Raw genomic sequence first — 26,566 nt, 5'->3', positions numbered from 1 at the left:
TGCTGCAATAAATTAATAACAATTATTTATGATTTCCTAAAGTGTATTATAATATGTAGTAAATAAGATAAATGGATTGTTGGATTAAAGTGCACCTTTTTCAGAGATGACTGCAAACTACATTTCAGTGCATTAACTTTTATTACACTTGTAGCTCTTGCACTTACAAATGCAATGACACAGTGAACTTGGCTGCAATAAATCTGAATCTATGGCACTGACAAATCAGATCAAATCCAAAACCAGCTCTTATCAATCTGGGACAAAAATCTGAACTTGAAACCCAGCCTCAAATGTGAGAGGCCCTACTACTGCCAATGGCTAAAATCTGAATGTCTGAGTCTACTCTGTTGCATTTTGCAGTAATCCTACAAACTGGCTTAAAACCTGTTCTTGAAAAATCAAAACTTCCACATATACAACTGAACAAAATCACTCATCAATCAATACTTTTTACATTATGTAGTGGAAAAATGGTAGGGTCCCCAAGCCTAATTAGATCATAGTTATTGACAGCTTGGCTGGAGAAACCACAGGCACTAACAATTTTGACAGTAACAGAGAAACACACTGAGCTCAGGAACTGGTCCACACAACACGAATTGAGAAAGGACTGGAGTCAAAAAAGCCTCTGTTAAAGGTAACACTTGGGATCCTTTAGTGCAGGAAATACAATTAATTCAACTACATTAAGAAGAACAGTTAGGAACATTGTGAGAACAATCCACAAAACAGCCTATTGGTTCAATGTGTTTGACACATTGTGAACATGTGCTCTTATTCACTCAAAGTAAGATGCGTCCACCAAAACCAAGAAACCAAATAACTCCACAAAGCCACTGTTTTTAGCCACAGTCATAACATTAAATTGGATAACAGAATTTAAATTCATAAAAGAAATAGAGATCTTTTGCCAAAAAGACTTCTCATAATGGTGGTATTTGGTCTAATCTTTCAAGATATGCAACAACTTGGGAAATCAAATTAAGTAATTTGGCTAAAATATTTAAGAAATAAATCATACACATTTATACACATGCATTGGAATGGCAAAGTAGCGTTTTAGTGCACATATTCTAGTGCAAAAATGAGGGTCAACACCCTGTTCCCCAATATGTGCTTCACTTATTTCTTACTTAAAAAATGACGGCCTCTTTCAAATGGCACAAAACATACTGAATACTACCAACCAGATATTTCAATCCTTTCTATGCAAAAAAAAAGTAAAACTGTGGTGTAAATTAGAGGTAGAAAATAGATTAAGGTAACAAGATCAGTAAAAAGTTAACGGCTTTCTTTTCTCAGCTGATTGTTACAGTATTGTCATTATCGCCACACTGATAATTTAAGTGCCATTTAATTCTAACTCACATCACAATAAATGTAGACATCATTTATTTTACTATGTTTACATCTCTACATGAACCTTGCCAAATTTCACAGGAAGGCAAAACTGACAACTGCTAAACTAATAAAGTTAAACTTAGTTTAACTTGCATCAAAACAAATGCTGACACCATTTCCTCTTAGGTGTTAAAACAGACCACATATAAATAGCAAAGCTAAGTTGTTCAACAATGTTATCAGAAAATGTCACAGCAATCACAGTATCATTTACTAGCAGAATAAAAGTAAGGCATAAGCTAATGGTGTAAGGCCAAATGATTATGCAAGAGTGATAACTTAGTAGCCTGTCTGGGTAATTCTTTTTTTTTTTTCCTATATTATTGGCAGTTTGAACAGAGTAATCTTTAGCCCCAGGTACACCCATGCAGACATTTCACCTCAACAAGGCATTTATCAGCAGATGAAGTGCTAACTATACTAGGGAAAACATCAGATTTGATCTCAACATTCAATCTGAGACTGAAGCTGTCTCCGCAGAGTGAGGGTGCGTCGATGAAGCTGCTGCATCTGCTGCATGCGGTCTCGCTGGCGAGCCAGGTTCTGGGGCATTGGGAAGCGCTGGCAGCCGTACAGATAATGGTACGGGATGCGAACGTGGCAGGCCGCGGCTCGGCAGCGAGGCTGAGGTAAGGGCGGCAGCAGCATCCAGCGCTTCCTCTCAGCACAGTAACGGTAGACCTCCTTGCGGTATTGCTTGTCCAAGTTGTTGCTGTTCCTCCACCCGCCAATGATGAATATGTCTTCACCCAGGTAGCAAATGGCAGCACCTTCCATACTCAGGACCTCTGGAGGGAGACTGTCGAGGATGTCGTCTGAGATGTTTCTGCTTATTTTCTGCTGCGCGGCCTCGACTGTTACCTTGTAGTTCTTGGGGCAACAGGAGGCTGTGTGGTAGAAGTTGGTAGATGCAACAGCCATTTGAAAAATACAGTAGTTATCGACGAGCGGTAAGGAGTCCACTTCCTGCCACTTGTGACTCTCTGTATCGTAGCAAGTGGTCACGGTGCTCAGTCCATCCCCGCTGTCCATGTCGACGGGGGTCCTGGCCATCACATACATGTAGCGGTCCTCCACGCTCACTGTTTTTACATCTCGTAGTATTTTTGGCGCTGGCTCAAGATTGTGCCACTCGTCCTGCTCAGGGTCGTAGACAGTAACATCCTTAAAGCCTGGACTGAAGTTGCCGTGACCACCAATGCTGTAGAGTATGTCTTTGACACATGCGAGGCTGAAGGAGTGCTTGCGGGAGGTCAGGCTCCTGACCTGCTCCCAGCTGTTGAGGTTGGGGTTGTAACGCTCCGCCATCTTGGCGAAGCCTGGCTCCATGGAGCCTGCCACATAAACATGGGTGTCAGTGACTGCGATGGCATGTCCATCAAGGTGGTTGTGAATGTGTGGCAGGTTGACCCAGCGGTCTTCAGCCACAAGGTAGCCCACACACTCACTCAAATACTCTCCACCTTCTGAGACACCACCCACTACCATGATTACATCCATGTTCTGGCCAAAACGTGGCTGGATCGCAGCCATGTAAGAGGCACGGAGCTCTAAATCAGCTGACTTGAGGCTCTCAAAGCGAACAGCATGGACCTCAAGTGTGTCAGACACCAGCTTCTGACAGGCTGCACTGTTTGCCACCAAGGGCTCCTTTCTCACCACCTGTGTCAGGATGCTCGGAGCAATCTGTGGCAGCCTTATAAGCCTGAACAGCTCCTCAAAGTGCTTCTCTCGCTCCTCTGCGTTTTGGTGCACCCATTTTACGATGGTTTCAAACAACTCCTGTTCAGAATCCACGGTGATTTCTGAGTCTGACAGCCAGTCACGCACCAGGTGAAAAGGCAGCGTGTAGAATTCCTCCTTGCGGATAACTTTGTGGAAGTTTCTTCTAATCGTCTCGGCGGCTCCCAGGGCCAGCTGGTCCAGGGTGTACATGTGGGCGAGGCTGTGCACGGCTACGCAGTTCGACAAGTTCAACTTCTTCATCAGAAACTCTCCACAGAAGTTCTTTAGCTGCACCAACAGGAACCTAACAGTGTGAATAAATCACAATTGTCAGACAGCTCAAGTTAAAAAGTGGTGCACTGGACTTTAACTGAATATATGTATCAAAGTGTTTTACATGTAATTTTTGTTGGATTTTCATATACAGAGGTCACCTCAAACTACTGCTTACATATATAATTTTAGGTGCAGTATGATCAAAATGCCTTGATGATGAAATAAAACATTGTAATCCACCATGTGAAGCTATTGAATAATTTATAATAGGCCTTCTTCACAGGAGACATTTTGATGTGTCATAGTAGGTAAAAACAGGTATTGCTAAAACCCTTTTTACACCAAAATTAGCAGGTATATGCGGGTATGTGGAGGCCAGTGGCTATTTTAGGTGGTCACTTATCTATATCTTTTACTTCAGTCTCCTAATGTTTGTGATCTTTGCATCACTGTGGATCAGAGCTACCTGTGACTACTGCAGAGTCATTTGACCTGAGAGTGGATACTGACTGTATCGATTCCCAGTGAAGACAAAACCTAGATGTAAGTGGCTATTAGTGGGTGAAAGAACCTTAATACCATTAATGATGGCTACATTATTTTCAGTAACATTATCTTAGTTACTTACAATTGCACTTTTCCTATTCTACAATGTCAAAAGCCCATTTTATTTCCTAAAATATATATTTTGGATATTGATTGGTTTTACTTTTCAGCTATTCCTCTGATAAGACCTCTGCCCAGATTGGGTGTAGCAATGTAGCAATGATCCTAATTACATGAGGTCACCAGTGTCCTGGTGAATAAAAATAGCAAAGTTGTCAGGCCCAACTGGTCCAACAGCTCAGGAGAATAATGGTTGTCAGCGCGGCACATTGTTTGAACCCTAAACAACCACTCAGGCAAAAATGAACACTTGTTTGTGTATAACTTGGACGTGGATGGCCTATAACAATACATAAACTTAATACAGTTACAAGCCTCAACTATTCCCAGCAGACTCACTTTGGTAGTAGTATGTAATGGTTCCTATTAGAGCAGAAACATGCAATTGATTTGTGGATTAATGTTTTGATACAAAAATGAAATGGCAATTATTTGATGATCGATTTAAGTCAATTCTTAAGCAAGAATTCAAGGTTCAAGGTTGGTACTTTTGACATTTGTTTGAAATTTCATACACTCAACAACCGATTAATCGCAGATGCAAAATGACCAAAAAATAACAGGGCTGTGATTTTTGGTCATTTTGTGCTTCTTTCAGTGTGGGTGTCTTGGTCCTATGTAGGAAGAGTGGGGATCCTTTTGCATGTCTGTGCCCAGGGGCCTGTTGTGTCAGAATCCCTCCATGATTAATTGATCATGAAAATACTTGAGATAGTTTATAAAGAGCATTGGTAAAGACTTGGCCCATCATTGGCCATCAATCTGATCCATATTCCTGTCAAATGCAGACTCATTTTCTTATTATGAAAACATGCAGACTTAATTACATAGCTCTTTAAACAGTTCTTAACCTATTTAAGTCAGACCTGCTGATATAATGAGGATCCAGGTATCCAAGGTATGGCTTGTTAACCACCACAAACTAAAGCCTGTAGGGCAAGTGAAAAGTTCTTATTATGATTCAGATTAAATGTATGATTAAAAAAAAAAAATCACCTGTCAGCAAGTTCCAACACTTCATGCACATTTGCAGTGGTTACTCTGATTTCTCCTGTGTACATGAACTGTATGACACTGGTCACAGTCTCCGGGTCCAGTCCCGTTTCCGAGCTCCACTCCCTCAGCTCCACTCGCCCCGACACAGACTCTGAAAACTGTCCGCCCAGCAGCAGCGCGAAGTATTGCGACGCCGCGGATAAAACCGAGCGGTGGGCAGATAAGGTGTGGGTCCTTTCCTCGGACACCCCGCCGAAGTAAAACACCAGCGTCGCGTCGCAGAACAGCCCCGACCTCCTCTGCTCGTTCTGCCGGCGGGAGAGCTCCGAGCAGTAGGCCGGGCAGGTGAACTCCTCGGCCTCCTCGGGTTCCCCGTCACCTGTTACCTCTGCCGGTGTGCCGCCGCTCCAGCTGCGGTCCTCTGGCCCTTCTGCCGCCGCTGCCATGCCGCAGGAGGAAGCTAGTCTCAGGGGCACATGAAAGCTCTGACCTATCCTCGGCAACAACTCGTAGGCATATATAACACACGTAAATAAACAATCCAAAACTGACATGCGGGCGAAGCGTCCGCGACCTCGATTGGAAAACTGAAGCCCTCACTTCCGTCTTCAAGAATATTCCCGATGTTTTGCTGGTGTGTCAGTGGGAGGCTCTGAGATACAAGCTAATATCTCCGCCTGACGCGAACACAGGAGAGCCCGAGATGTTGTCGAGCTTTTGACGCTGTTGCGACGCACTAACACGTCTTTATTTTAACGAAATTTAACTTTGTTTAAGGGATGCGCCGTTTTCGCGCATGCGTGTTGCGAATGATCTACCTGCTGGTGAGTTGATTCATGCTATGATCATAAATCATACACTCAGCCAATAATCTTCCGTGTCTGCTTTTAATTATTAGTCATGTTTAAAGCTTGGTATTCCCTGTTGCTGAGAAATACCAAAGAAACATTCATAAAGTGTTTACAGCCTGTAATTAAGGGCTTTATTATTCGTTAATTAATAATTCACTGAAGCTTTGTAGATGAGTTGAAAGCCATTAATAATAACTTTTGGGTTGCCAGGTTGTGGAAAAGCCTCCTCACGTATAACACTGTCCTTCTATCTAGCCCTGAAGGGAAAGCTCTCCAATGGACAGTTCAACCATTTACCTTCTGGAAAAATGTCAGTAATAAAATGCTTAACATTTACAACAGCAGACTTGATGGATTATCATATAACCTTTTTTTTTTTAATGATTTATTAAAAGTTATAGATGGCTGACCAATATTTGCTGATGGCTTATGAGAAACTGAGAAACCCAAGACTGTTTATTAATGACATACTAACATTTATAATAGACAGGATGGCTTATTAGAAACAAAATTAAACAGCACTCTCCTGCAACAGAGTCTTTATTTAAACAAAAGAATGGGAACTTCCTAAAAATTTAATTAAAATATGTCTACCTGTAACTGTATTTTTCTCTCCACATTTGAACTATTTTAAGTTTTGCACACAGATCAATGGATGTTCAGACTATGTATAAATTAATAAAGGGTTATACCATAATAAGTCTGTGATCCATATATCGAGTCTGATATAGTTATAAACAGATGGATACATAAAATATGTCTGCCTAGGAGAAGTTATAACTCCTGACAAATACTGTACATTAATAAGAACATAAAGTGTCCTTATAGTTGTGGACAGCTTCATTATAGTGAGTTATAATCTATTCATTGAATGTATAATACTTAGAAATGCTAAGTAGGGGGATTTAAGATAAGTTATTTGTTGGAGCAGTTAAAGGTTACATAGACACTTTGAGTAAACCTATTTGAGTCCTGCTTCACTGTCAGTGTGGGGCAGCTCTTGGTTTCTACCCTTGTATCCCATATATTGTCCAGGCTACATATTTGCCTTTTGCGGGAGTAGCTTCAAGGTCCGATGTGCAGCACCAGCCCATTTTGATTTTTGGATTAAATTTCATATGGGTGATGACACTGCAATAGCAGATCCAGTTGTTCATTAGGATTTATTCACTTTTTCTATCTGAAGATCACTGAAATGAGTGTTCTGTGTAAGCATCCATTACTGTAGATACGCCCTGTCACAGAATTTATTGCAGGCTCATCACCTCTATTCACAGATCTCTCTTCACCCCCTACAACAGATTTAGACACTATACAGTTCAGCCAAAATGAAAAGTAAAACAATAAGTCCTTTATTATTATACTACTATATGACAGCATATTACAAAAACAAAGCATTTTTTCACAGTTAAATAAAAACAGCAAAACAAAGATCAAACACAGCAGGCCGTACAGTGGACAGTTAGAAAGCGTTTTGAGTTGGTGTCAAGTCTGTAGTGAACAATTCTTTTACAGAGCCGACAGCTGTATTATGCCCAATCATTTCCCAAAATAAAGTAAACTGCTTTCATGGTCCCTCGCCAAAAGATACTTTCAAGATTCACAGGGCTCATTCATGAAGCATTTTCTTTGTCCCCTTTTGATGCTTCTACATTTCCCTGTTTTCTGACACAGTTATGCAAAATAGCAAAGACAAGTAGTTCAATTTATATTTGGTGTAAAAGACTTGAACATCCTTAAAACTGCACCTAATTTACAGTAGCTGATGAATGTCAACCACTTGTCTACAACCAGGGTTGTAAACAGGGTTGTTGTAGGAAAGGCAATGGTGGAGTGACACTTAGATCATCATGTGTTTGTTTTCATCCTTTATCCCATTACAATGCATCCTTCTCAAGACATAAGATCTAAATAAGCTCTGTAATATCTACCACTGGACCCTGTTTTTTTTTTCTTCTTTTTTTTAACAAACACAACACATGCCTAAAAATAACTTTGGTTTTTTTTTTGTGACGACAATGATCTTTCTCAGTGGGAGTGAAACTTGGAAAAGAAGTTTAAAAACTATTATTAGCTCTAGACTTGCTAGTGTTTAAACTAAGGTGCAATACTCAGAAAGCCAGAAAGCATGCTTAAGCATACTTTCTTGTACCCTGAAGCAGGAAAATGCTGATTAAAATAAATCATGATTTATTTTTGCAAGTGATATAAAAAAAAGAAATGTTACTGTATTGCTGAGCTTCAACAGATTTCAGATCAGCAGCTGTTACTGTAGTATAATCAGACTCTGTAATACAGAGTCAGGCTTGAAATGTGCTTTGAATCCCGCCCTTGTACCATCTGCGCAATACATATTTCTTAGCGTTTGAAGTACCAATTAATTTTGCGCTCCTGCAATTGCTGTAGTTTGCATTGGTTTGGCTCTTTGTTCAAAACTGAATAAGTTACATCTCAGACTTTTTAAATAATTTGTCAAAAACTAAATCTAAAAATATACTTCCCCTTTTTCTCCGTAAAAACTAGATCGAAAACCTCTACCCAGATCCCTCAGTCAGACAGTACTTCTATTATCATCCAGAGTTATCCTGCCCTTTTTTTTTTCCTTCCCAAAGGCAGCTGTTGTCATAAACGGAGAGTACATAATGTACATTAAGTGAGGTGGGCAGTCACACCAGGAAGTACATCCCACTCTGTGTTGTGGGGATTACATTGACATATGTTCAGGAAGCACATAGGAGATGTCGTCCCAGGGGTGGCGGTACAGACCCTGCTTCAGCCTCTTCTGGTCCAGGTAATGGCCTGAAGCAAGACCGGCACAAGTTAGACTTTTGGTTTAATACTCTGACAGTTGGTGTCATGGCTCAGTCTGAATGGGACTCACCAATAAAGCCCATACTCCGGCCAAGGACAAAGATCCCATTTAGTGCACCGATCTCCACAAACTCGTCAGCCTCATCTCTGGAACCAGTTCAACATTCATATGTGAAACAATACTGGGCAGTGTGCTATCAATGCAGAAGGCAGCAACACAGACAATGCACTTTGGGTATCTACATTTTTTCAAAACGTATTTATGAATAACCCATTTTGTGAACAACTACACTCCTACTGACATCCATAATTGGAGGTTAGTGTATAAACAGATATTTAATAAACAACATGGTAAAACACAGTTCTAGTTATATAAAATATGTTTTCACAAGAAAAGCTAAATATTTTTGAAAATATTGTACAATACTACAATTTTAAATGTCTTATATCTGCTTACAGCTACATTAGAGTGTGTTATAAACCATTTATTACATGTGGATAGTACTTATAAATGCTAAATTGAGGGTTTTAAGTTAAGTTACTCACACTTTTTGAGTGTGTCACATCAGAAACTGACTAAAAAGCCATTGGCACACCTTCTGTATATGATGATTTACAGAGATTTCTCTATTGATCTACAGGAACAGTTGTGTGCCTTTTACAAAAACACAACTTTTCAATGGGAAATGTCCTGAGGAAAATACCAAAAGAGCAAGTCTGAATACTAACCAAAGCTAAACATAATTAAAGATAAAATGTTAGAGGAAACGTTATGAACGTTATGGTTTCAAAGTAGCCAGTGCATTTGCATTGGTGATTAAGTGCATCCCTTCAATGCTCTTGTAGAATGAATCTAACAAAAATCAATTTTACTGGATTTACACGCCTCACCAGTCCCTCCACGTCTAGCAGTTTGACATTCTTACCGTGTGAAGCCACCACACGTCCTGAGCAGGTCCACAAAGGCAACACCAATAAAACCGTCTACGTTGAGGATCAGGTTGGGTTTCTGAAAACAGGTCAGAGAAATCAATTTATCTAAAATGTCAGTAAGCTGACCAACCTCTGCCCAATCTAACATAAAAAGAGGAAGGGTTCTACATAGTGTCCAAAAATGTTGCGTATATGTCAGTAAAATGTTCTGATTCTAAGAATTCAAGTTCAGGATCCTTTACATTTTTCATTGCTCTGATGGTAGCTTTTCTGACACTCCTATCTTTCAAGACCATTCGATTTCATTGGCATTTTTTGTTTTTCAAAGTAGACACTGGAAGAGAGTCTTCACAAGCTTTGTTCCCCTCTTGCTAGTTCAACAGTACCTTTGAGGTGGTGATTTTCTCTACATCTAGCGCGTAATCAAGTAGCTGTGTGGACGTGAAATGCTGCTTAACAAAGTCCTTCAGAATCTGCACCCGCATGTCTGGGTTGTTGATCTGAAAACAAAGACAAACTGTTTTTAATAACAGCGTTGTATCTTGTTTTAATCAATCATGTAACTCAAAAGAAACTTGTAAACTGTAAGATATGAATTGCATTTTGAAGATAAATTATTCAAAGAGATAATCTTATCAACTTTCTGATTTACTCTAAATTGCTACATCATTTGTCAGTGAGTGCTTCATACCGATTTGACCCTGTGGCCGATGCCCATGATCAGCTTCCCATCCTTCTTCATCTTGTTGACAAACTCCATGGGCAGCATGCCACTGTCAAATGCCTTGCTGAACTGCTTAGCAGCTGCATCCAGAGCACCTCCAAAACGGTCTCCCTGGAATTTATCGATAAATCATGTTTTAGTGCAGAAATGTATTTTATTTTAAATGTCAGTTTATCCATTTTTAAATCTCCTGGACCAGTTTCAAATCCTGTAGGTAGGAAAAAAGTTCTCAAAAGGACACTACATACTACATCTGATGTGTTAACAAAAAATACACGCTATCACTAAACAGCTTCTTCTGACAAGTATTTGGATTGTTGTGTTATCTTTTATCATGGTACAGTGTTACTGTTTATGTGTAAGTGTTTCTGTGTGTCATCACTACTGACAATGGTGAGCAGGCCAGAAGTGAGGCTTGAGATAAGGTCTTTGCCAGCACGAGCACAGACAATGGTGTTGTGTGCACCAGAGACAGCTGGCCCATGATCTGCAGTCACCATCAGGCACATTTCAATGAACTGGCAGGCGTAGCGTGGCAACCTAGACGGAGTGATGGCAGAGATAATACCAGTGAAAATATATTTGTAAGTAAGTAAATGAGCCAACACTTCCTCCCCCAGTGACTGATTAACATTAGTGTCTCGAGTCATCACACCAACCTGCGTTGGAACCAGAGCAAGCCCAGCACTCCTCCTAAACCCATCTCCTCTTTAAAGACCTCGGTGATTGGCATGCCAGCGTAGATGAGTTCCTGACCTCGCTCATCACAGATGCTCGTCATGAATGAGGCAGGCTTACGAATCAGTCCCAGCTCCTGGAGGAAAATGTTTGTATAGTGTCAGGCAAAGATCAGTATCTGTGTATATGCCAGCCAACAGGTAACAAGAAATTGCAGTGCAGAAATGCCACTGATAAGTTTGAGGTAATAGAAATAGTGGTGTAATTACATATTTTGTCCACAAGAAAGTACCAACAAGTTTATATTAATGTCCAGCTCAGTACAAGTCAAGGGTACAGTTCTGTAATAACCAAATTAAAGGTCTCCTTATCATAAATGTTTGTTATGTGTCTGTCTAAATCAATGAATATTGGCCAATATAGATAGTTACCAGCTTTCAAAATTCAATATCCACCAGCCCTTAGTTTTTAATAATTGAAACACATTTATAAATTAACATTTAACATAAAAAAAGAAAATTAACCCGAAATAGTAACTATACAAGATTTAACAACTACTACTACATGAAATGATTAAAATTCTCACCCTGGCCCAAGAGTAATCCATAGGTACTGTTGGGGGAGGAACCTCCTGGGCAGGAATGATGGTACCATTGGCCACCAGTTCATCATAAACAGTCCTGTTGCACCATGTATACACATCAAATATTGGTGAAAAGCCCAAAAAACAAAATCAGTGATAAACTATATGGTATGATCCTGAGATTAGCCTCTCACCTGATGACGTCTCCCAGCTCATCAAAGCTCTTGGGAACATAAGCTCCAGCGTCCCTCAGAGCCTGGTTTTTGGCTACTGCTGTCTCTGAGGCCTGGTTGGCACAGGCCCCTGCATGGCCAAACTGAACCTGAAGATGACAGTGTAACAACCTGAACTCAAAACCTCTGAGCCATCATCGCCTTGCAACAAAATCCAAAGCACTTTTTTTTTTTTTTTTTTTTAAATCAACAGACCTCTGAAGCAAACATGGTGGCACAGGTTCCAATACACCAGCAGACCACAGGCTTGGTTATCCTGCCCTCTCTGATGCCTTGGCAGATCTTGTACTCTTCTGTGCCTCCAATCTGGGTTGGCAGAAGGAAAGAGATGTTAAAAATAAGAAATGGCTTTGCCCACAGATTGTTTTCATTGAATACATATGAATTTACATGTAACAAAGCCAAAATATTCCATATCAAAGTAAATAAAAAAAATGGTTAATATTAATCTGAAAATATGAAATTCACAAAGCTACTCTCACCTCTCCTAGCACCACCATCATCTTGATCCCTGGAGTGTCCTGATAGCGAAGGACGTGGTCCATGAAGGTGGAGCCTGGGTATCTGGGGACAGAGGAAAAAAATATACAAACTAACATAAAGAAGCTCTTCACATTTTTGGGTTTCACAACAAGCTTCAACAGAACAACTGTCTCTCACTCCTAAGCAAATAATGTGCAAAGAAGTTCTTGTACCTGTCTCCTCCGATCGCTACACCTTCATAGACGCCGTCTGTGGTGCGGGAGATGATGTTGTTCAGCTCGTTGGACATGCCCCCAGAGCGTGACACATATGCCACGCTGCCAGGACGGTAGAGTTTGGAAGCCAGGATGTTGTCCAGCATACCACCTGTGTTGCCAATCTTAAAACAGCCTGGCTTGATGCCACCGACCTGAGAGACAGAAAATAACGGGTATCAAATGAACTTGTGTATTACTGAAACACACCAATACACTCAGAGACAACGACAACTACATTCACAGTCTATTGTCGTGCTTGAAAGAGTGCTATTTTTAATTGTTGGTGTGATATGGCTGCATACCGTGGCGGGGCCGATGATTGTGACACCTTTCTCATCTGCCATTTTGATCATTTTCCTTGTCTGTGCTTCAGGGATGCCCTCGGCTATGATAGCAATAGTGTGAATCTGGAAACACAATTAGACAAAAGTGCTGACTGTCATGTCTGACTGAGACTGTGTTTATGCAGTGATATATATATGTTATATTGTACCTGTGGGTACTGCATGGCCTCCACTGTGCTGTCGAAGGCTGAGCGCAAAGAAGCAAAGCTGATCAAGACGTCCACCTCTGGGTGCTTCTTCATAGCATCGGCCATGTTCTTATAGACAGGCAGCAGGATTTCTTTGTGGCCCCAATAGAACTTCTGCTTGTGATCCCCACTGGGCAACACAGGAATGTAAAGTAGAAGAAAATGAATTAAGCAAATTTACCTGAAATCTGCTAACCTGTCGATCTGCTATCACTACTATTCCAGTTTTCCCCACCAATAATAATAGCTGCAACAGCAAAATTATTATTATTATAGGTGTGAGTAGGATAGTAAAATTCCTTCCATGAAATCCTTTTTGGAAAGACTCAATAAACAGATTTTTATCAAGATGAAATATGACTTGATACAAGATACAATACAGACACATTGAACAAGAAATTAAGGATAAAAAAACATCACAACCACAAGTTAAAAATAGCTGGTAACAGCTGGCACTGCCTAGGTAGTTTTGTTTTGTTTATATCCTGTTGCTTTGTTCGTGAAAACAGACGTTTCCTTCACTCAGTCCACTCTTGTCATTATATTTAAACCTTGTGGTCGTTGCAGTTTTCTGATAAATATTAGCATCATGGATCTGAATCTCACTCACATTAACAAATAAATCCATGATTTCTGCAGTAAATCATATTCTGACTAACAAAGTAGAAATTTTCTTAATCTGTGGAGTATCAACCCTTGTAATTCCAGTCAACTGAGGCAACCATTAGATCGTGGGGAACCTACGTGAAGGGATAGACCATGGCTGCAACGGATGGTTCGTCCCGGGAGCATACGTAGTCAAAGTCCAGCATGCCTTGCACAGCACGTGTCTGCATGCCCCAGACAATGGCCTTAGTGTGTTTTCTGAAGAGTGTAGTGGCTTTGGCTGAAGGAACAAGAGGGCAGAAAGAGAGGGAGAGAGATTCAAGTCAGAGCTGAAGGGAGAAATAAAAATAATCACAGACAAGAGAAGGAGATCTGGCTCAGGAAAACACCAGGAAAAGGGATGGTAATAAGCAGAGTACAGAGAGAACTCATTTTGAGGACAGTGACACAGGAGGTAGAGAAAATAATTGTGATTGAAGATTTTGTCATAACAAAAATCACATTTTTTTTGACATATGCAATATAACTTGGGCACAAATGTTTTGCCATACATCCTTTTTGCTCACAAATGCTGCATATTAGCATTCGGCCTAATGTAGCTCAGACTTGTAAGAACAATCAAGTTACTCCGTCAATTATTTTGTCCACCCCCATTAAGTCACACTGTTAAAAGGATTAATTTGGGGCCTTACAATGTTAAAATTAGAACTTGGGTAGGGACACTTTGAGCCACACTGTCTGAAGTTAGATTTTAAAATAACAATCTCATAACAACTGTCAGCCCTGCACAAGGCCTGTCTGAGATTAGACAACTTCATTTTCTTGGAGGGAAGCACCTATGTTGAACCATCAAGAAACTTGAAAAAATTGTTTTGAAATTTGTTTTTGAAAGAAGCTTGTTCTACTTTAAGTTTGTAAAAGTTGCTGCACTTGCCCATCACCATGTGGGAACACTGTGTAAGCTTGTCTGAAAGACACTACCCTTGAGTGCTGATGACACAGCTGTCAACCACTAATTGAATTAATACGTTTCAAGGTCCAGATACCACAGCCACCCAGAAGTAATTCAAGCCCATATGAGAAGTGTAAAACCAAAAAAATAAAAAAAATAAAAAAATCCCACAAACTGATTTTAATGTCTGTGGCCAGACTGAGCTGAGGCATCGTAAAAAGGACACTACCATGCAACCGATCTGAAGACTGTCAAGTGATTTTTGTTTGAAAGCACCATCAGTGTACAATGTGGATAGAAGCAGTTGTTGTTTGGTTAATCACCATGTTTTCACACATTCGTTCCAGTCCTCCCAAGTCTCTCCTCCTCTCTGCACAGGCTCGCTGCCTTCGGTTGTTCAATCTAATCTACAATAATAAAGCAATCAACTGTCCAGCTGAATCTTTAAGAGAGGCCTGAATGCGGAGTAACATTTTAGGATAAAGCCGATCTTAAAGAAACACTGTGATTTGAACAGATTAAAAAAATACTGCCATGGTTAAATTTTCCAAGACTTATGGGGTTAACCACATAAATTTAGGGTGATTCAACAATGTCAGTTTGAAAGGGAATAATAGGTCAACCAATTTGAGTTCAGCGATATGAAACAGCACCCCTTAAGGAGAGTAAGCCACCATAAGAATGTGAGAAAGAGGGACAGACTGCTGAGAAACATCAGAGAACAGACAAAAATTGGAAGGCAGAGGGAAGTGGACAGAGGACGGAGAGGGCAGGAAGACAGGTTTTTCACACCCTTCCATACCTCCGCTGCAGCCTGAAGAGGCTTGCGCTTCTGTGACCCCATGGGATGGAAACAAAATATGACAAAACGTGCAAAAAAAGAGAAAAGAATGAGTTTATCTTTATGTATCTTATTTATTTAACAGACTTCAGTGCATTGCAACAACTGTGTATCACACCTGAAAACACTCCATAAGAAGCCTAGCAGAGGAAAGAGCATGCAAAGCACAGCTGCTACAGAGCATGCCTTTACTGTGCTGCTGTAAAAAGCAACCTAGAAAGTACAGTCAAGCCACGATCAAAATCTCATTTCCAAACAGTCTGTGATAAACTTCTGACGTCTAACACTATAAACATAACTATCTCAACACAAGAACACACAACTCAGTCTAAAGATGACAAATCTTTTCAAGAGATCTTTGTATTTATGAGCCTCATCTTTAGAAAACTGGTTATATGCTTACTTTGTGGATTATCCACAAGTATTTCCACAGTTTTTTATTAATACAAGATTTATTTAAAAACAAATCATATTGCTGAAGAATATATGGCACCCAGAAAACTACTGAGGTACTGAGGTGATACAAACAAGAAGTTGTCACACACAAACACACTCCTTTCTACTCAGATTAGGAGGGTGAGGGGTAAAGAGGAAAATGGGGCAAACAAACGTGGAGTGTGCGGGCAGCCGAGCGCAGTGTGGGCATGGCACACCTAAAACTTACCTTTCCAATTGCCTGTGACCACATTCTTCAGAGGCCACAGTAAAGAATGAAGAGAGTCTTAGAGAAACAAGCATGAAAAAGTCGAGGGTGAGTGGACAGTTTGTGCAGCAAAACAAGACGAGGAGGAGCAGCAGGGAGAAACAGAAAAAAAAATCAAAATGCAGAACAGCAGTGACAGCATGTCGGGGGGTACAGGAAGCAAGGGTGAGAGAAATGAAAAAGCAGAAGTGTATGAATACATGTGAGTCTTGCTGAAACAAAGCAGTGGTGAGGTGAGTGCCAAGATATTAGTTACCTGCTGGAAGACCTGCTTTAGACTTTTTTGCTGGGGTGGCATCATTAGACGTCCTGGGTTCTGAGAATGAAGCTGTCCTTGTAGTAGCTGGAGTCTGGTGCAGAGAGGAGAGATACAATGTTCTAGTGAGAAACGGTCACATGGAACTACTAATTTGTCTCTCACAGTGAGAAAAATTGTAATATCTTTACATTTTAGTTAATATTGATTAGGCACTCATGCATTTTTAAGAAAACAGTACTTAAAAATGGCTTATATGAATTATAAGGTACTGCAGTGACAATGTGTTGTGTTGTCTGTATTTAGCAAGTTCGGTTCTACAATAAAGAAGCAGGAAAAAAGACAAAACAGCTATGGGGATAGCAAATCAGCTAACCCAAGTTAAAAACTGCCAGAATCTAATAATGGCAGCAGTTTAATTTTAAGGACTGTGAGTATGTTTTTTGATTTTCAGAAACATCAAATGATGTCTGGCTAAAAGGAAGGGCCACAGCAAACAAATAAAGAGGATAAAGATCACACACAGACTACATGAAGAGTATCATGTAACGCTACACAATAGAGCTCAACTCAAACAAGTTCCAAAGTCCAGGCCTTTCAAAGCTTCAATAGTGTTTTAACATGCATGACTAAACTGTATCACAAGTTAGTGCAAATCCTATCAGCATATATTTGAACCATCTATGATGTTAATGCAATCTGCAATATGTTTATAAGAGCTGCACATGACCTGCAGCTCATTCCATTTTATCCCCAGCAAGTGAATAAAAGTACCATTGCACTGTTGCTGGCATTGAGGAGGAAGTTGGCAGTGTGTGCGTCCATTGGGGGCTGATTAGGGATTGGCCGGTGGCCCAGGGCCATTCCAACAATGGCTGTCATATGGGTTTCAGTCCCAAACACATGGATAGGAATACCTGTGGTCTTCCCTGCAGAGGAAAAACAGAGTTAAACTCCATTCAGAAAAGGCTCCAGTCAATTTAACTAAAAAGGCCTTAATTCATTCACTCACACCACTTTTGCACACATTCAAAAACATACAGTCAAATTACATACTAAAATGTCTCTATCCCTTGTTCAATGAGTTTGCTCTTTCCTATGACCCTCAGCTTCATCTCACTCACCTACTTCACCCATCACCCTCAGCCCCTCCTGGTAGTTGGGTCCACCACGGCGAACAAAGATGGTGACCTCATGCTCTTTAAGAGGACCTTGGTAGTCTTTGATGGCCCGGACAATGCCCTGACAGAGAGACAGGCAGGTCAGCTATGTCAATCGCACACAGTAGATTCTTGAAAAATACCTACATTGATATATCAGCCAGTCAGAGAAGGTCAGAGACACAAGGAAAACTGCAAATCTTCAATTTCATGTATCTCAAAGAACTATGGGGCATTTTGCCACACATTGTTTGACACTAACTTCCCTGCATGTAAGTTAGTGTCATCAGTATTGTCTTATGGAGTCTGCTTCACACAGAGTACTTAATGTTGTTTACTATTCTGTGTCATCTCTTATTATTGTGGTTATACATTTTAGGTATGGTGTTTTTTTTAAATCAGTTATGATGCTAGTTATTCACCAAAGAAACTTAAATTATGCACATAGGTAATAAGGCTGGCTACAGTGGATAGCTGAGTTTGTCTAATCTTTAAGCCAAACACTGAAATTTGACATTCATCACTAACCTGAAGGTATGAGGGTAAGACCTGAGGAATACAACTGACACTGTCCAAAAAATGTTCTATAAATGTTCTATAATAATCTATAATAAATGAGACACTACAAACAAAAGTAGCCTAATTTGAACAAAAAAACTATTATTTGATATCAACAAGGAATGAAGCTGTAGCAGCTCTGCTAATCTAATAAAATACTAGCAATCTAGGCACAAACCATTTTTCAGATAAATATATCAATGTGTTTCACCTTGAATGTGGCTGCTACATTGGTGAAGTTGGCAATACTTCCTCCGATGATCAGCACTTTCCCTGTAAGATACAGAGAGGGGAGAAGGCATGTCAAGAATATGTCTATGACTGTAATTTGACACCCCAGTAACACAGTTAAGTTACAACCCTAAAGTCTATTGCTGGCAACATACACAGTGAACAGTGGCCTTGATACACACTACGGGAAAACAAGCTCTTCACATTGCAGGAGAATGATACAACACTGATTTACATATGGTGCTTGAAACAAGTTTACCCACAGCCGTAAGAAATGTCCAAGTTATCTGAAGCCGTCAAGACTTTTTTGCACAGCTGAGTCTGGTAACTTCCTCCCCCCAGTTGTTCACTTTTGGCCTACTTTTTTTGACCTTGTTTGAGGAAGAATGCCATGATGAAGTTTTGGCTGTACTCACCTTGAGCATGTTTTTCACGTGTCATGAGAGAGAGGATGGTTTTTGCGTAGTCGTAGGTCTGCTGTTCACTGGGTGCACCAGAGTATTCACCATAGTTTGCCAGCTCATCCACCCCACCCAGGTCACAGATGGTGTCACTAAAGGAGAGAAGATGGATAATCAAAAAACTATGTCCTGATTGTCGTTTGATGACTAAAGATTTGCTGAGTTTGCAACAGCCCAAACAGAAACATCAAACATTGCTTTATGTCAGTGTGACTCAAAATGTAACATGCTTTAAAATGTAAAAGCCTCTGACCAATCCAAGTGGCACAGAATATTAAATATGATATCAAGTTTTCATGAACCAGTGTACTTTCAGCAGCTCTTGCTAAAAAAAAAAAACTCATATAAACCCTTCAAATCAATGGAATACCTATAGACAACTGAAGCCCCTCCCCCAGCCACCATGGTCCAGATCCTCCCACGAGGGTTCAGCAGGGTCAGCTTCAGACTGGCACCACTCTTGGCATCCAGATCCGCTATGTAGGCCTCCTACAAGTGACAAATAACACTGTGGTTATACATTCTGATGAATGAGTCCACATGGCCAAGTATACAGGCATAAACGTTTTAAGTGTTTTTAAGCTACTTGTACATTTAAGTCTTGATTAATTTTAATCAGTATCAGTAAATGTAAGTTAGAATGCTAAGCTCAAGATAGGGACGCAAACAAATTTGATATACAACTATCCCAAAGCAATTAAAAATGACAAGTGTTTAGTCACTAAATAAATTAATCTATGGAGTCAGAAATATATTCCTCAAAAGGTATTCAACTTGTACATCCTGTATGAATAAAGTGAGAAAGCAGAAAACCAACTGGAGCACAATGACCCAATAAATATTAACAGACACAAACATGAAAAGTCTGATTTATTGTCCTTCAGCTCCTACCTCTGGGTAGGCCTCTCTGCCAAAAGGCGGTGGAAACTCCACATCACCCCATTTGGCCTTGCAGATGTAATCTGCTGTGGCATCAATCTTTGCAGCCATGTCAAGGATGTACACTCCATCTTGGGTCACGACTGGTTAACAGGAGAAAGAGTCAAGTTATTTGTTAATTTGATGTTTTCATATTTTCTACAAAAAATGTGTTACAGAGCCTTGTGGTTATTGGGTAAACGTGACCATTTGGACAATTAATGTGCAAGAATTAGTAACTTCTTCCCTCAAATAAATAATTAATCCACAGAAGTGCTTAATTCATGCACTTGAATAAATAATGGGTATGAATGTTTGTACTCTTTAAAGTGAAATAAAAAAACCTACCAAGGGGGTTAATCTCAAGATAGGTGAAGTAGAGGTCCTCATATAAGTTGAAGAGGCCCACAATAAAACTGGCCAGGACTCTTTAAGGAGAAAAACATACAAACAGAGAACAAAGACAAGTCTTAGTAGAAAACCACATAATAACATGAATATTTTAAGCTTGATAGCCCCCTTGGAGAGAGACACTCACTCACAATTATCGACTGTTTAAGTATTAAATAAACCCAATTTGCAATATACTGTATGTCAAACTGGCATTACAAAAGCTGTACAAGAGCTGTACTATTACATCATAAACTTCCTTCCAACTGCTGTCCCCTACTAAATTGATACAGATGACTTCCTAGTTTGACAAAAACGATTTAGTCACCATATACTTACTTTTTTCCCCTATTAGAGACCCATATAAGACTCATACTGTTCTTTCTATTTTGACATTTTTTAAAAATATCTATGTATACTTTTTCACCAACTAAGTTTATGTTACTACTGTATATCTTTCTGTGAGGATAAGAAATAAAAAAGGACACAGGCATACTCTTTCTTATCATCAGGAACGTGTATGAGGAGCTGCTCTCTGACTTGGTCCTCACTCAGCTTGTCATCCACTGCAACCATCAGCCTCTGGGCCTTGGCATCCACATCACCCACGTCCACTCCCCCCTCATGGTGGAAAAGCACATAGTCGCCCTCACGTGTGGCATAGATACACACATAAAACTCCTCCTCCTGGGTGGGACAGTAGAGATTCAGGGCGAATACAAGGACAGGCAAAGACAGTTTCAAAGATTTAGTCTGCAATCAGCAAAGTGAGCATTCTCACTGATTTAAAAGTTGTTTGGACATTAGACTTCAACAACATCCAGTTCTTTCTTTAAACCAAACTGACCTTCCTACAGGGTGAGATTGATTTCTCACATTCACTGGTGACAACAAAATCACACACATACTGCAGCACCATTTACCCTCAGTTTGTTCACATCACAAAAATACGAATAAATCAACCAACTAATCAGATACACACTGTGCTACATATAAAAACACACAAATTAACAATTTTCTTGCTGAATGCGTTGACAGTTTGTTTACTTGGTGCGGGGTCTATGCAGTTCTCTGAGAATATGGCCTATGATTGAGGGCCACATAAATAAACTTGCTTTGGCTTTTAGACATAATTAACAGGATGCAGAATGACAAGACATGGGGAGGTGGAATACATTACCTGTGTGTGTGGAACAAATGGCTCAATAAGGAAGTTCTTCAGCACACCCTTTGCCTTTCCCACCTATTCAAGACAAACACTTGATATCACAAACTCCAAGTTTATTAGTCTGACCTAGTTACACACTTAGACAGGAAAACTGCTGTGTGTAGAAAAAAATAACTCAACAGAATCTCTATAGAATATGATTTTGTTTTTTCAACAAAAATACAGACCTCGTCAGTCTCATCTTTATCATCTTGGTTGTTGCTTTTTTTCAAAGCAACAACCAAAAAAACAGGCAGTGGATATATGGCCACTGCCTGTTTAAAGAGCAGGATAGCATGTCTGTATGTATGGTGGACCAGAATAGACCCCCACCCTCCACTGGCATTACATAACCTCTGACCCAGCACATCTAAACATAAGCACGTGGCCTCTGGCATTGGATGTAACATATTTCTATGTATAAAAGTACATAGGCTGGGACGAATGGACAAGGAACTGTGGTTTAAGTTCTCTCCATATTTTGTATAAGACAAAATGTGGCGTGTCATGATTTACTACGGGTCAGACTGTTCTTGCACATTGTTTCTGCCATTCACAACATATTTAGTCAGAGAATCACTTTGAAGAGCAGGGACCATGTGATAAATGCATGTAAGATGTAATTAAAGGAGTTTTCTTTGTGGTTCTTATAACACCACATACATTACTAATACTAAGGCTGCTTATGCCCCAACCTTCCATCGTGGGGATGATAAAGTTGTATTTCAAACAGATGTCAAAACTAAAGTCACAAATAAAGATTATGTTTAAAAGTTCAGAGATAAAGGGCAAATGAACACCAGATAAAATAGTACATTAGTAAATAATGGATATTTATCTGACCAGATTCCCCAGCATATTAAATTATTGTATTTTGAATGGAGCTATAGACAGAATTTCTAGTCCTTCAGAAAAGACTGAAAAAGCTGTTCTTTGTCTCGATGAAAAGACAGTGACGAGTAACGCCGCATGAGGCCAACATTGGTCTTTGCATTAAAATGCAGCAAAGTAATTTAACTGAGATCACTGTATTGACACCGTGGTAAAAAAAAAAAAAGTGACCCAACTTTTGCCATATTCCTGTTAGATGTAACGTAAAGAGCATATCTATACTGATTAACCTAGTGATCACTGTAACAAACAACACATTTCAAGAGAAATAGAATACTTCCTCACAGTATCATAAACCTGCCTGCAGCGTGTCGATGTCTGATAAACCTTCAAACTCTTGGATCTTGTTACTTTAGCTGGACTTCTTGGATTGTATTTCATTAACTCAAAAGTGATGCTGGATTGTTCTGGGTCTAAACGCTCACCAAGTTAGACAGACAGTTGACAGTCAACTTACAGTGGTCTCTCTCATGAGGCGCTCTTTGAGCCACTCCTGGACACCCTGCAGATCCAGGTTGACGCCCACCAGACCAAGCTTCCCGCGCCGCTTGATCAGCTGATCTGGCTTCACTACCAACCGCTACAGGGAGAGTAAGTTGAAGACAGATGAACCACAAAAGCTAATACGTATCAGGTCTTGAGTAACAAGTGAAACAGAGACTAGGATTTAAAAAAAAAAAAAAAAAAAAAAAAAAAAAAAAAAAAATCCATGTGCAGATACTAGTTTCTAGTGAATTTTAATAAGTGTAGAGCAGCATTACCTCTGTCAACAGCCATGGGTGCTCCTGGGTGAGGCGGTCCCAGTCAGTCTCAGTGGTTACGTTGGCATAGCGGAAGCGGTTCTGCACAGCCGCTGAGGTGCAAATATACTTATACAAGAACTCTTTTCCTGTCTGCTCTGAGATGGCTTTCGCCGACATGGCAGCGCTGGCTAGCACAGGACCTTTGGGAGAGGAAGGTCAGCGGTTAACTTCACAGACTCAGGACAATATGTATATACTGGAGGATTAAACAAACAAAAACCTTAGGGATAGGTTAGCATATGTGCATTTTAGCAAGTAGAAACTACAGGCCAAGTCACTTTTGATTTTAAACCAAGACGGGGACTACGCAACAAATTAAGCCCTGATGAAAATGTATGGATACAGTACGATGTGATTTAATGGACTTGGTAATATTATTTCATGGGTGTTGCATCCCTACCCAAAAAAATCTGCAATCCTTGCAAATAAATCCTGGTTTTCTGTACACTGGGCATCAGTGACTGATTAAATGTACTATAATTAACTAGTAGAACAGTCACACAAAAATGTTTTACAAAGTCAGACTGACTGCCCTTAATCTAATGGGCGACATGTTTACTGAATTCAAGTAGAGGTGGCCTTCTACAGCTTCCTGATGGCTTGCCAGCAACACTTATCTGTCTTTGAGATTTTGACAGTGACAAACCCCTTGCTGCAAACTGCTCGAACTGAGATGAACTGTAAAAGCATCCACTGTCAGCTGCATTGCTACATATTAATCTAATACACTTGAGTGACAACCATATTTGCTATGGTTAGTGGTAATCCTTCACTACTTTTTTCTGATGGGCATGTTGAAAATGCAAACAGACCTAACAACTATTCTATGCATAATAACCTGAAAATTATTTTATCTTAAAGACTTCAAAATCAACATCCTCTGGGCAACGTCCTAAATTTACCGCATCATCATAGTGCCTTCCTGTTTATTTTGTTAGTAGTGTGCATTAATTTCCTTGTTCATCTAACAGAATCATTTCTCTGTTAAAGCTAAGAAAGCTAGCCACTGGAAAATGTACAGATTAAACCGTGACACTGAGTTTTAGGGTTAGTGTATGTGACCGATGACAGCTCAATTACTCTTTGTTCCAAACCGAGAAACTTGAGATCCACACTGAAAACAAACCCATTTGTACCTGCTGTTGCAGTCATGTTTACCAATAGAGCTGTGGATTGGTCTTAACTGTCATACTTTAATGGAGGAGAACGTAGTGAATCCTCAAAGAGATTTATTCCTCTTTTAAATATTTTTGAGCTTGAGAATGGAAGGCACAATAATACTTAAACATCCTGTCAATCGCAGAACCCCACCTCAAATCATTAGGTGGTGTGCACACAGTTAACTTTAGTCCCCTTCCTTTAATCAACAAAACTTTGACCAACAAGCGAATGTGGGAAAAAAAAGAGAAGAAAACAGAAAAAGACAAAAATCCCATGTTAGTATTCATAGCAAAGATGTAGCTAGAGCTCAAATGATTATCAGTGGAAAAGTAATCTGCAAATATTTTGATAATCTGTATTATTGGAGACATTTTGTTATATGAAAATGCCATGTTTTGGTTCCTTGTGAAAATTTTCTGCTTTTCTTATTGTATTGTATTTTCTTATTTTTATTATTGTAAATGGAGTGTCTTTGGTTTTTTAGGGGGACATGAATCCATTACATGAGAAAATAACTGGCAGATCAATTGATAATAAAAATAATTAATTCCAGCTCTAGATGCAGCAACTAAAACATAAACACTAACTACGGTGGTTTTGATGCACGACCATCAAACCCTTAGATATTAGCCGTAAAGCCAAAAAGATAACTGAATCATACTGGCAAAAACAAGATATGATCAACAAAGCCAGACAAGAATCTCTCCTATTACTGTACATCATACTGGATCCAAGGTATCAAATTAAAAAAAACAAAGGCAATCAAAGCTAGGAATCTCACAACAATGCTTGTATCTGAGAGAAGATGCGATGCATGTCAACCCAAAGACAACTGGTTGCACCAATGGCCCTGACATTCCCGTTTTTAACATTATGGCATGTGGTCAGACCTGCTCAGCCAACCCATTACTGCCAATGCTGCCTCGGCTAAGTATACACACATTAGCGTATAGGTCATATCTCTTCTGGCCTAGTGCCGAAAGTTTACAGCTCTAATTTAAGGGGATGCAAGTAACCCTGAAGGCTGGGGAGCAATATGAGGAACAGCCCATACAGGTGAATCAAGCACCTTTACAGCCCTCCAACACAAACCAAACAGTGATAAGCAGTGAGCCTTGATAAATGCATCTTATCTCATCAGCCTCTGTGTTGCTGATAACATTTTATGGTGGTTTTATTTCAGCTCCTGAGATGCAAACAGTTGCTTTTTGGTAGCCGCAGCACTTCAAGGCAAAACGTCTGTCTGCAAGAGGTCCGTGATCCATCTATCTATCCATCCTGGAGAGTTTAGCTTCTGTAGTCTATCCTGTCATATTTTCAGGGACAGATGTCCCAGTATTTATCCTGCCATAATCCACGAGTCCAGTCCATTGTTTGAGGCCATCAAGCCGTGAAAATGTGTCACTGTATGGCTTCCTGAGATGAAGGAAGCTGGATTTTGGAGGCTGGAGCACCACAGGGGCCGGCAAGGGGGTGCTGCTTCAGACACAGCTGCTGTTTGATGAACTCAGCATGCTACATCATGTGCGTCAGGCCATTACTTGGTGAATGAACCTCCTGTACCACCTACCACACCCACTCCTGCAGCCTGAACTAGCTCGTCAGGCAAGTTCAATAACTTTAGCTTTGCTCGCCTTGGATAAATAAAAGGACAACGGCCTGGGCAGGAGAGAAAATAGTAGATAGTAGAAAGTATAGCAACACCTCGGGAGGGATACATGAGGGAAGATCCTTGCCGAGGCAGGAGTTGCTGCTTGCGGATGATGTAAGGTGAAGTTACCCTGTGACTAATAGGAGGTTGCTTTTTTTTTTTTTTCCCCCAGCCAGTGAGGAGTCAATGAATCATTCACTTTAAAGCATAAAGTCTATTTCAAAGACTAACAGCTAAAGAAAACAAGGCAGGAAACAGCTGCTATCTCCTCTGTCTCTACCAAGATGTCAGTGTGTGTGCAGCATCTCATGTCAGCTAACCATGAGTCCCGTCTGACTGGTTAGCCGTTAGCTAGCTGGTAACCAGAAAAACCAACTAACCGCTGTCCTTCACCACATCTGAGCCGCGGCGGTTACCTTGTCGATGAACGCAGCGCCTTCTCGAAGTGCAGGAGTCGTGTCCTGGTGAGAAATGACACAGATAAAGTCACTTCTCCTCTTGCCTGAATCTGCTCCTTCCAGTCGCCACCTCACTCTCCTCCTGTCGCACCATAATCTGGCGACCGATTACACGTCGGTGCTGGCCGCTGATTGGCTGGAGGCTGGTCACGTGTGTGACGTCAGCC

General features: G+C 40.3%; 2 protein-coding genes across 3 annotated transcripts; both read right to left on the bottom strand.

Annotated features, from left to right (window-relative positions):
• Positions 1–122: 122 nt before the first annotated feature.
• Positions 123–5,951, bottom strand: klhl11 (kelch-like family member 11). Its single transcript, XM_071463211.1, has 2 exons — positions 5,068–5,951; positions 123–3,433 (listed from the first exon to the last, which is right to left on the bottom strand). The coding sequence occupies exons 1-2, from the start codon at positions 5,619–5,621 to the stop codon at positions 1,849–1,851; spliced, it is 2,139 nt and encodes a 712-aa protein (XP_071319312.1). The 5' UTR covers positions 5,622–5,951; the 3' UTR covers positions 123–1,848.
• A 1,296-nt stretch (positions 5,952–7,247) lies between these two features.
• aclyb (ATP citrate lyase b) lies at positions 7,248–26,521 on the bottom strand. 2 transcript variants are annotated; one of them, XM_071463203.1, is made up of 29 exons: positions 26,358–26,516; positions 23,088–23,269; positions 22,784–22,906; positions 21,409–21,471; positions 20,725–20,915; positions 20,187–20,266; positions 19,812–19,942; positions 19,291–19,409; positions 18,876–19,012; positions 18,440–18,501; positions 17,635–17,752; positions 17,285–17,439; positions 16,511–16,604; positions 15,513–15,542; positions 13,897–14,038; positions 13,114–13,282; positions 12,923–13,027; positions 12,576–12,772; positions 12,363–12,444; positions 12,076–12,186; positions 11,842–11,969; positions 11,651–11,744; positions 11,046–11,200; positions 10,776–10,926; positions 10,354–10,497; positions 10,049–10,162; positions 9,656–9,738; positions 8,800–8,876; positions 7,248–8,717 (listed from the first exon to the last, which is right to left on the bottom strand). In XM_071463203.1, exons 2-29 carry the CDS (start codon positions 23,244–23,246, stop codon positions 8,623–8,625), a joined length of 3,309 nt encoding a protein of 1,102 aa, XP_071319304.1. In that variant the 5' UTR covers positions 23,247–23,269; positions 26,358–26,516; the 3' UTR covers positions 7,248–8,622. The 2 variants fall into 2 exon arrangements, with proteins under 2 accessions (XP_071319304.1, XP_071319305.1); XM_071463204.1 differs by lacking the exon at positions 15,513–15,542 and having other exon boundaries at positions 26,358–26,521.
• Between the last annotated feature and the right edge of the window lie 45 nt (positions 26,522–26,566).

This window comes from Trachinotus anak, unplaced genomic scaffold (assembly GCF_046630095.1).
Source record: "Trachinotus anak isolate AG129_WGS33_773 ecotype Australia unplaced genomic scaffold, CSIRO_AGI_Tana_v1 ptg000025l, whole genome shotgun sequence".
NCBI classification, from domain to species: Eukaryota; Metazoa; Chordata; class Actinopteri; order Carangiformes; family Carangidae; genus Trachinotus; species Trachinotus anak.
This window is presented reverse-complemented; position numbering and strand designations above follow the sequence as displayed.